Below are 11,239 nucleotides of genomic sequence, written 5' to 3'. Positions count from 1 at the left end.
CTGGGAACAGAAGGACAACACTTTGTTTCCTCGCGTGACACTCGGACTCGCCTAAAAAACTAAACTGACCGCCGCGCGCATCCTCCGGTCGCTGAAAAATCGTCTTTGCCTTGACGTATCCGCAACGGCGGAAAATAATATTTTCGCGTCAACTGTCCGCGAGGATACCGGTAATACGTCACGATGATTTCGAAAAGAAAGTTAATCGATCATCCACGTTTTCGAGTTGACATTTGCGAACAATCCCGCAATTTAATAAAATGATACGGGTGGGTTATATATAGCGTCTTTTTATAACAATTCAAAGATAATAATACAATTATAGCTCGCGGAGAGCCGTGGAGCTGACGTAACGAGAGCGATGCAGTTTTTATTTAATGACTTACCTTCTCGCGTGTCAGATAAGTTCTGCATGTAAAACTTTTAGGAACTTTGTATTGATCTCAGTTTGCGCCACGGTTATGTTTAACACATACGCACGTAATTTTGCCGAATTCGGAGAGATAAACTTATTAGCACAAAAATAATACGCGAATCGTTATTATTATTAAGTATTATTCGACGCAAGAAAAGCCAATAAAGAATCGAACAGAGCCTGCAGGTTTGCATACTATGCATTATAAGCGCGATAAAGTCGTAAATCACGAAAACCACCCCTGCGTCACGTTTTTCAAACGAGAGTTCGTCCTAAATCCATCAAGATCGAAGGTTACGCGACTTGGGCATACAAAAACAGCACCTGATTAATGAACATTCGATAAACCACTGGCGAGCGAAAGTTTCTTTCGTTTTATAGCTATATTACCGATCCGTAAAAATACGTTTGCATTATACTGCTTGCTGTTTCAATAAATGTAACGCATTTTAAGTATCACGTTTATTAATAAATTAAAAAATATATAATTAAAAAAAACATTGCTAAATAAGATACAAATTTTTATTGAAATATCGATTGCTTTTCCGTGACGGGACGTGACGTGACGTGACGATGTAAAGAGAATTAAAAAATTCTTCTTAGTCGCCGTATCAATCTTGCTGATAGATTTATTACGAGGAATCTAACGTAGGTATTCACGACTGAAATTGACAAGTCCGAAATTAAATCATGCTCGGGAGACACATATTTATTTCCCTTATGTACGTTGCGTTCGCAGTTGAGCAAAGCTCGACTAAGTGATAAATCGTGTTGCCCCAAAAATATAATTTATCGCACCGATACTTTTTTTGAGAGTCACTAAAGCGTACCAGTGATTCTTTATTTAGAATTTCTCTTTCGTACTTTTTCCGATTAGTCCACTGCAAACCGCCCGGACAGAGATAAATGCGCGAAATTTATTATTTTCTCACTCGGCAGCTAGACGTGAGATAAAGTAGATTAATTTTATCGCGAACGCATCGGTGGACTTGCCGGCGGAACACAATTATTTAAACAAATGTAATCCTCTTTTTACTTTACTTTTATACTGGTGATATATACAAGTTTGTCCAAAGTGTCGCAAATCCATCTCGACCAGCATAATCAGGTTTATTTTATAAAAGTATCGTACGAAATTCGAACCTAACATAATTCACGAATACAAAATAGCAATATGTATTATACGAACTACAATTTTAAATGAACAATTCATAATTGTTATAAGCTGCCATGTTATTTTCATTAAAAAAAAAGAAAGAAAAAGAAAAAAAATAGATTTTATATATTTTTCTGCATTCAGTAATTGCGCAAAATATTTTCGTGCAAAAGTATTTCCGTCCATCGCTTTTATTTCCGCAGACAATGCGAATCAATCCATAAAAAATAATTTACAAAAGCTCTTTTTTAACGTGCGCATTGTATTATAATTTAATTGATTTGAAAAAAAAAGGAAACAGTATTTGGGAAAAGAGCAGTATTTACTCGCGGAGATATTAACAACAACTGCTGTTAGGCTACTCGGGAGTTTCGACAACGGAATGTACGGTCAATTGAGTTACAGAAACGCGCGTTTCGCGATGTAGATGTTCACCGGTTAAGTGTTAAACATGGATGCGCGGAGTTTCGGCAAACATTCCATCGTTAATTTTCATTGAACGTAGAGAGCCCCGGTTGCCGGAATTCCCGTGGAAACGCCGTCCCGGAAGTTCCAAACTTCTCTAACAGGGTAAAGATGAGTATCCTAACGGACGCGATTAGGCGACTCGATAAACTTTTTACCGAATACAACGTTACATTTTATCCAAAACTAGAAATGAAGTTTCTTCTTTTTTTTTTTCATTCACGTTTGCCCGACGAAACTAGATGGTTATCGATAATTAAAATGCGTTTATCATTTCTTTTAATGCAATTTTCTCCGTTATTAAAAACTGTGAATTTAAAAAAAATATTATGTGATCGTAAGTGGGCAGTATTGATTTTTATGAAAATACAGCCTTCAAAGAATAAATATGGACATGGAAATCGAATAAAAATATTGAATATTTTACATTAACATTTATATATTTTTAATATGAATTAAAATTCTCTCTTGTTAGAAAATAATTTAAGAATAATTAATTGCAACGTAATTTAACGGATAGTAAAATTGATATAAAATGTAAAGTATCAATAATTATTCCGATAACCGTAACGTATACATTTCATTTTTATATATAAATTAAAAAAAGATCAGCATCGCTAATTTCATTTAATTATATTACTATACTTGTAGTTTATTATTTGTTCTAAATACTTTATTCCACATTTCGTTGCGCATAAATTTATGAAATATGTTTATATTATCCCGTAATGAAAGGAACTCCGACACATACACGAGTTTACCTCGCAAGTAACGGACTTAAAAAAAATCAAATAATAAAATGCTGTGTTAAAATATATAAAGTTAATGATAATATTTCCGCGGAGTATACTTCGTTGCATTTTTATCACGATTTTCCACGTTTCGTTAGTGCACAAGCGAATTTTTTTATTTACTCGTATTTATACCCGAATATAACGTAATAATTAGCTTTCTCACCGCAATTTTATCTTCATGCTCTAATTTTCGGGTTTTATTCCGCATAATAATTTCGGGTTTCTCCTTAAAACACGTCCGCGGCACATTTAAACTATTATCAAGCCTTTTTGTTCCTTCTAGATTTAGATTTTTTTTTTTTGCTTTTTATAAGCTCCTTTTGTTTCTTGTTACACTTAAAATTACGCCGGGAAAGAAGTTTTAAAAATTTTCTCGTGTGAATCGTACGAGGGAAAGCTTATAACTCACGTTATTAAAATATAACATTGGCTATGCTTTTTGATTTAAGAAATTTCTTTTATCAACGACGTCACGAAACTTTTGCGCATTCATGTAAAATGCGTAACAAAAAAATAATAACACCCCAGGCTTCCGTTTAAATATGTATAAGTGTACTTTTTATTGGAGCGCGCGCGCGCGACCTCTCACAATTTTGTGGAAATTTATTATGCAAACTTGCTGCTGCAAAGTTTTTATTTGTCTCGGCTATCGCGCCGCATCGCCGGGCGGCATATGGAAACTTTAATTACTTATTTAAAAATGAGATGCAACAGCCGTATTTAACGAAGCCTTACCGCTTCCTGGCGCCGAGAACGTGGCCCGAGTGAAGTAGCCGTACGATTGCTCCGACGTTCGTTTTTGCGCAAAGGGACTCGTAAAATATTAGGTATTCGCCGCACACGCCACTCAGTGCGTTGTGCTAGGAAAAAAGAAAACAGCACCGAGGTGTACCAATCGGAATACCGTGTTCATTTATTGCCGCGCAATCAGCACGTTAATTATACAAAGCGCGCGGTGCCTCATTTCGACTGAACGGCGAAACAATTGCTTGCGTCTCGTTACGAACTTGAATAAGACTTTTTTATAAATAAATAAAAAAATAGAAAGAAACACGAGAATGTATATCGAGGAAACGGTTCAAAATAGCGCTTGAATATCTTGCTCCACGTATTGTTTAAGTCGCTCTTAATCATCGCGAAAGAAACAGCACATTATTTGCATCAGATGCAAATTAAGAAAAAAAAATTAATGAACTCGCGAGAGAGCGGAGATGAAAGTAGTATTTTTCCTATGCAAATGCACTGCGTTGAATGTATCGAAATCAATTCTCCTCCTTGCTGATTGACTGTGCCGATAGCACTGACGTCAAGTGATAAAAAATTCCGCAAGCCGCCGGAAGAGTTGCGGCCGAGTGCAACTAAGTAGAGATAAATCGAAGCGCATGCATTATTTATGAGCCACGGTACCTGGACGATCTTCGTCATTTCCTGCATATCGATAACGCCGTTGCCGTCGACGTCGTACATGCGGAATGCCCATTTCAGTTTCTCCTCTGGCGTGCCACTGGACGTTACGTCGATCGCCAGCAGGAATTCCTGCAACAAAAGCCGAGCGTCCCCCGCATCAGTAACGTCGCAGCTGTGCAATATCAAAACTTTTATTCCCGCCCCATAAAAGGGTACCCCCCCGATTTTGCGCGGGAGGGAAAAATCTATTCTACCAAGCGTATCGATAATACGCGCCGAAGGGCGAGCCAGCTTCCGAATGCCATAATTCAAGTAGCCTTCCCCGTTGGTGTTCCGAAAAATATTTCTTTCTCTCGAAACACAATGGTCCGGAGCGGAAATCAGTTAGGACGGCGTCAACGTCGAAACGTGTTTTAACGAAATAGGTCAGCTAGACGTTTAAAATGTTAACCAACTTTTTAGGAAAAAAAAAAAAAGAAAAGAAAAGAAACTAAATAATAATCAGATAATATTTATAATTTATTATGAACGTTATATCTTATAAACATTTAATAATTAATATAAAAGACATAAATGCGTATTTACGAGCATATTTCGTTGATAACGCTTTCAGTTTTCCAGACTTCTAGAGACGCGTCGTCATACGCGTCATAAACGTCGTTTTGAAGTTATGGTTTTCTTTTACGAGCGTCATGCTCCGCGTTACATATTAGCGGTGCGCACCAACGGAATCGTGTAAACGTAAAAGCTCGATGGCGGTCGTGATTATGGGTGAATTTGCCGGGTCGAATCCACGCGGGGGTATCTTCACCCCAGGTTGATACCTTTCGAGTACCACAGAGTCGTTAGAGAGCAGTACGTTCCGGCAGAACTGGGTCACCTGCCGCCCGAGGTAGACAAACGAGACGAGGACTTTATAGGGTGGAGGGAGGGGCGGGCGAAGGGTGAGCCAGCTCTTTGCTCTTCCTGACCTCTGAAGTGTCACTTCTCGTATTGACCTCAAAGAAAAAGAGAAAGAGAGCGAGGGAAAGGGGGGAAAAAGAAGGGGAAGGCCATTTCCCCTCTGAGACTAGCCTTAGGCTCGCGCTTATTTCAGATGCAGCTTACTCGCGAAGCGTAGAATCCGCGAGAAAGCCCCGACATTAACCGGAGAAATGACGACTGACACCGGGAAGAGAAAACGTCTTTGTAATGCCATTAACTGGCCCTACAACCGTAGAAATAAACGCGAGGGGAAATGTTTGAGATTGAAGCGAAGTGGTTTTTTTCCAGGAGGCGAGAGCTTCCCTCGAGTCGCATTCGCGATCGGTACTCTTCGCGAGAACAATCGAAACGGTTACTTGAAATGCATAGACCAATTATGTAACAAACGTACGTACGAAATTGTGGATTGGTAAAAAATAAAAATTGCCGAGAGATCGCATACGACGCGCTTTTTAAAATGGATTTCTGGAATGGAATCCTCTCTTACTGATTTGAAATCTCGTAACTGCTTTACGGTTAATGAAGTATCTCGTACATCGCGCGATACCTTTCGAACTCATTAAACAACGATATTTATAAATCCTTTTATCGCTATGGAATTTTAAAATGAAATTAACAAGCTGTCTTTATTTATTTCTCTATTCTGCGGAACGTAATTCCCTTGAAACACGAATCCAAGATGCATTCCCCGTTTGTTACTCCGAGCAATCTGGAGTACAAACGCACTCTACGGCTTTTATTTCGTGATAAAGTATTTCCTCGGTTACAAGCATCTTGCTGTCTTGAGAACAAGCGCGCGTAATCTCGAAGCTGATATTATTGACAATGGCAGCGTGAGCAACTACGCAAAATGTGCTTCGAGAGAGCTGCAGATTTATTTTAATTTTTCTTCCCCACGGTTTTTAATCACGAAAATCCCACCTAAAGCTCCGCCCGTATTTTCGCAAGTCGCCAAGCTTCGCGTGAACTCGAAACAATAATGCGAAACGCGAGTAATAAATTTAATTAAATGCATAGATATAATTATAGTTGCGGCGTATAATATGCACGCATGAAGTTGTTGATCCATTGATATTGATATGTTCCGCTCATTGAATAATTTATACTCTTCAATTTATAATTAAAACCAGAAACGTATCACAATTAATTATAATTTATTATATTAGGTATTATGTCGATTTTTTTTTCTTTTTTTTCGCAATTGTATAAATGTAACGTACAGACTTTATTACCCGTGAATTGTAGAAATTAATTTTTGACTCGAGAAGTAACGTCCTATAAAAATAATTTTGAATGCAAGCGGTATACCGAACTTCGTTTGCAGAGTAGCAAATATACTATTTAATTTCCACGCTTATCGTCCCGAAGTTACATAAGCCACGATTCATACCTAATGCCTTCGAAGTCGTGTTCTACAAACTTTAAGCTTTCAACACTTAGCTGTTGAAAGTTTAAAGGAACGTTTCGCAGCGCGAAGTGAAAACGAGCGAAACAAGAAAAGGAAATGCAGCGCGGTAGCATAAGAGAGGGGACACGTAACGTTTCGAAACTAAGAGACTTCGAACATTGAGAAATGTTTCGGTCGAACGCGAGTATTTCAAAGTAGATTTTCAATACGGATCTCGGTGTCCAGTAAACGTTAATGGAAATACAACTTCAGAAAGATCGCGATCGAACGTTCTTTAAAAAGAAAAAAAAAAAACGAAAAGGTCAGACTCGTTTCGTGATTCAAGGACGGGCGTGAAAGTACAGAAAAGCTTTCTGTAAAACATACACTCGGTTTTTTTTTTTTTTTCTCTTGCGCACAGGTGACGTGTGACCTTTTACTTCACCGCGACGTAAGTGAACACCCTGAACATTTTGTATAATCGCATTCTATACATAGGGCCTTGGAGCTCCTCGCGGAAAATCTTTAAAACGTTTTTAACGACTTTAGCTTTAACGAATAAATCATCGGCGCGCCATCGGGAAATAAATCTCCTAGCCGTTTCGTCATCGCGAACGCGTGACGCAAAACTGAAACTCGTAAATTCGACGTAGGAATACGCGGGCTGAAGTTAGATATCGCGCTCGGAGAACGTCCTTTTGAAATAAGCTTTCGAGTCTTTAGCGAATTAACTTTTAGTTCTGAACGGTGCGTCCGAGTGCAACAATGCAATTACACGGTACGTCGCGAGAAGTTTTCGAGAGGAAAGTGTGAATGGAGCTTGGTACTTTCTTTAAAATCTCGGGAAATTGTAAGATAGCGGAGAAACTGTAGTACCGCGAGTGTAACAAAAGGAGCGCGATATTCGGTTAAATTACCAGCAAATATATTTTTCTTTTTATTACTTATAGACATTAAAGAACGCGTAATTTACTCCTGCTTCTTTCTTAAAAAAAAAAAAAACTGTTTTACATTCAATGAACTTTCTGCCTCTAGCCACAACGTATAATATGTTCTACACGGTGCTTTAACTTAATTACACGGTCGAACGTGGATTATATTTATTTCAAATAATTAATTTAATTAATAAATACCGCAACGTGTTGGCTACTTAAAAATTCGCGACACGTGGAAAGTAATATTTGGTATACCGTTCGGTGTAATACGCGATGTATAAATTCTTTTGTAAGGCGCTCACCTGCATAAGCGTAAGATACGTGAACAAAGCCCGGCGAAAGCGGCCCATTGTCTCGCGCGCGATTTCAACGTCACCACTACATTCCTCAGTCGAATATCAAACGAGCAGGCAGGTACCACGCAGGTAGCGGAGCTCCATACTTGTCGAAGAATAGTACGTGTGTACGTATTTGACGAATAAAGGCACTCGGCTAACGCGAATTAGCTTTCGCGATTAATAATTGTTACGCGGCGAGTATTTATGAAGCGTTGCGGGAAAATATATGTTATACGCCAAAAAATAAAAGTAATTAACATTTACAAGATAATAAAAATCAAGCTGACTAAAGATTTTATTTTATTTTATTTTATTTTTTTTTATTGATTTTTAATCAAAATTCGGTTAGCTTTAATCAAAACGAATATTTATTCTGTCGTACATATAAATATTTGAATAAACTTGACGAGTGAAAAACAGTCTATGCGGCACGAGGTTTTTGGTTTCCGAAGTTTCGGATGTACTTGAGAGAGAACGGCAATGAATGTAAATGGAATCTGAGATTTTTCTAAATAAGAAAAGTTGTAAGAACGCCGGGATAGTCGAGATAACCCGTCCGTCATTTATCACCGTGCCATCGGAATTGTTCGGGAAATAAAGTTTAAGCTGCCGGAAGTTCCGACTAAATTTCTAATGGCTTTTCAATGTGCGAATTACTTGAATTAGTTCATTACTCCCTTTCTGTAAAAGTTAGGGTGAGTTTAATTAGAGGGAACTTTGCGTCAAAAATTATACGTCTCGATGAAAATCGTTAACAATGTAAGACAAACATATAGATATTAAATTATATTCGTGGAAAAAAAAATAAAAAAAAGAAGAAGAAAAAGTTAAAAAGAAAGAAGAAACTTTTTCTATCTGCCTTACCGGCGTTTGTTAAAAAACGAATCAGCAAAGACAAAAATAGAGAAATATGTATAAAGATAACTCCGGACGTTGATTTTAGTACGAAAATCAATTCACCGTGTTATCAAATCACGTTATAAAATTTTTCCTCAAGGAAGAGACATATTTTTTTTTCTCTCCCCAAATAAAATAAAAAAAAAAAATTGCCATCGCTTATTATTATCGGCAAAGTTCTGAAAAACATTGCAGGAAAATCTTTCCCATTTAGGCGATATTGCTAGGGTCAAACCGAACGACTCCATCCGGATTCTCGGAGAAAAATGGGCGGCGAAGGAACTTATGTTTATTATATCCAAAGGGAATGCGACGAAAGTCCGTAAAAAGAGAAGTCTTTCCACGATTGTTATATAGGTACGGATATTCCTCTCGGCGTTGTAACGAGAATCGAATGGAGGCTGCGAGCGCTCGGTTTATGTTTCCGGACATATCGATGGAATTCGAGATATATTTCGCCGCGTGCCGAGGGTCGCGAATGTCTCTCTTAACGGCGCTGCGATAATATTAATCCCGGGCGCGATCGCGCGTAGAAACCGCGTCTCATCCGCAGATTTACCAAATATTAGAATAATAGTCGTTCGGAGTTTACATGAGCCGGGGCATACCGCGTATAAACTTTGGCTGGCGACGGAGCTCACAATGGTAGAATTCGTATTGGTGAAACTGTCGGCGGAACTTCGCCGCGTTTCAACGGGGAAATTTCTTAAGTGTTGCGCGACCGCGAGATATACGGACGCGATAGCAGATTGCATCTGTAACTCCGCTGGGTATTAAATGTTCCCGCCGATGGACCCGCTCGGACAAAGTTCCGTATATTCACGACTTGAAACGTAGATAGGTTTGTTCTCGCGTGCTCGACGTTACTTTCGAGACTGAACAATGATTAACTCGTTACTTCCGCGATGATATTCGACAAAAAGTTAAGCGGGTCTGATTATTCCGAAAGCAAACGATTTATCGTACCGCAGCGGTTCGTACTTGCATTTTAATCCAACTGGAGATTATATGGGAATTAAAAGAACGAAAATACGAAATTACATAAAACGGTAAAGAGTTAGCTGAGGAGGGAAGGAAAATGCGAGACGACTCTTGACACTTTCTTGGCGAGAGATAGCTGAAAAATCGCTCACGCTGAAAGGATACCTTTCCATAGAGAACCAAGCAGTTGCTCTAGAACCGACTTTGATCAACGACGCGAGACCACCTCACAAAGCGCGACGTTAGACAAAGCTCCGGGTTTTATATGGCGTATTCGGGTCAAATGTCAAATAGCTAGTTGCCGGATGGCGAATACGACGCTTCCGTACCTTTGGCGAACTATATTAAATTACGGGTCCGGTGTACCTAACCAATGGCGGCGGCGGATATCCCCTTGTTATGCTTATAAACTGGAGACCACGTGTGACGTGGAGCACCTCTCACGGGAGGATTTCGAGTTTCGAGTTGAATCAAGGTGATTACGAGGCCGCGGGCGAGAAGGGAACGGCGCAAAGTGACGGAAAGCTAGCTGTGCTTACATCGCGTCGCATAAATAATGCATTATTACCGGCTTAAGTGGATTTAGGAAGGATATAAATTCGTAATCGCGCGCAGCTGGGTGTATGAAGGAACACGCGATCCCGGAGCCTCCGGGAAAGATTTGCGTCAAGAATTTGTCGGGCGTACGCCGCGCCTTTCTTCTTATATTATTGAACGTGACGAAATAAAAATCTCTCGTATCGCAGCGCGTCGTTTTGTAGTCTTTTATTGATTATTAGTCTTATTATTGATCGTCTGTGTTTTTTCTTTCTTTCTTTCCTTCTTTCTTTTACGTTAGATAAATTATAGCATGTGACGAGTTTTCGAATATTCGCGGATTTTCCGTATCGGTTGACCTAAATTCAAGCGGAGTTTCCACGTCGCGAGAGCGCGAGCTTTTCTTTCTCGATGAAAGTATCGCGACGTCTGATTCACGTGTCCCCTGAGTCAGTCAATCAAAGGATTTTCTCGCGTAGGATCGTGTTTAATCGCGCGGAATGATCGACACACCACTTCGAGTATGTCGCGTACTCTCTTTAGGAGATTCGCCGAGGGAGCGCGGTAGTCATTACACGCCTCATTACAGCCGCTCGAGCTAATTTCGCCTCCCGTAAAAAGCCGCCGGGACTCACCTTGAAATCGATGTAGCCATTCTTGTCCATGTCGAATGTACGGAACACATGGTCACAAAATTCCTCCGCGTTGCCGGACGGGAAGAACATTTTATACATGTCGACGAACTTCGCCGGCGTTAACCTGCCGTTGGGACAGTCTTGCTGTAACATTCGGAAAGATGCGAGATCGTGAATCCTTGAGTTACACATGTAATGTATTTTTATTTCATTCACATATTTAAAAAATACACGTTTATTAAAAAAAAAATATAAAAAAAATATATATATATATATATTTATTTAATCATTAATAATAAATAAGACAT

At 39.2% G+C, this 11,239-nt stretch overlaps 1 protein-coding gene across 2 annotated transcripts in view; it reads right to left on the bottom strand.

Annotated features, from left to right (window-relative positions):
• Positions 1–11,239, bottom strand: part of LOC139108044 (neuronal calcium sensor 2) — a 92,218-nt gene that overhangs the window by 7,954 nt on the left and 73,025 nt on the right. For both annotated transcript variants that reach the window (XM_070666051.1, XM_070666043.1), the window contains exons 4-5: positions 10,932–11,075; positions 4,238–4,366 (exon numbers count right to left, since the gene is read on the bottom strand). In XM_070666051.1, coding sequence (XP_070522152.1) covers positions 4,238–4,366; positions 10,932–11,075 — 273 coding nt within the window. The remainder of the gene's footprint in view (positions 1–4,237; positions 4,367–10,931; positions 11,076–11,239) is intronic.

Source organism: Cardiocondyla obscurior, linkage group LG01 (assembly GCF_019399895.1).
Source record: "Cardiocondyla obscurior isolate alpha-2009 linkage group LG01, Cobs3.1, whole genome shotgun sequence".
Taxonomy (NCBI): Eukaryota; Metazoa; Arthropoda; class Insecta; order Hymenoptera; family Formicidae; genus Cardiocondyla; species Cardiocondyla obscurior.
The sequence above is the reverse complement of the archived record's forward strand: the minus strand, read 5'-3'. Positions and strand labels throughout refer to the sequence as shown.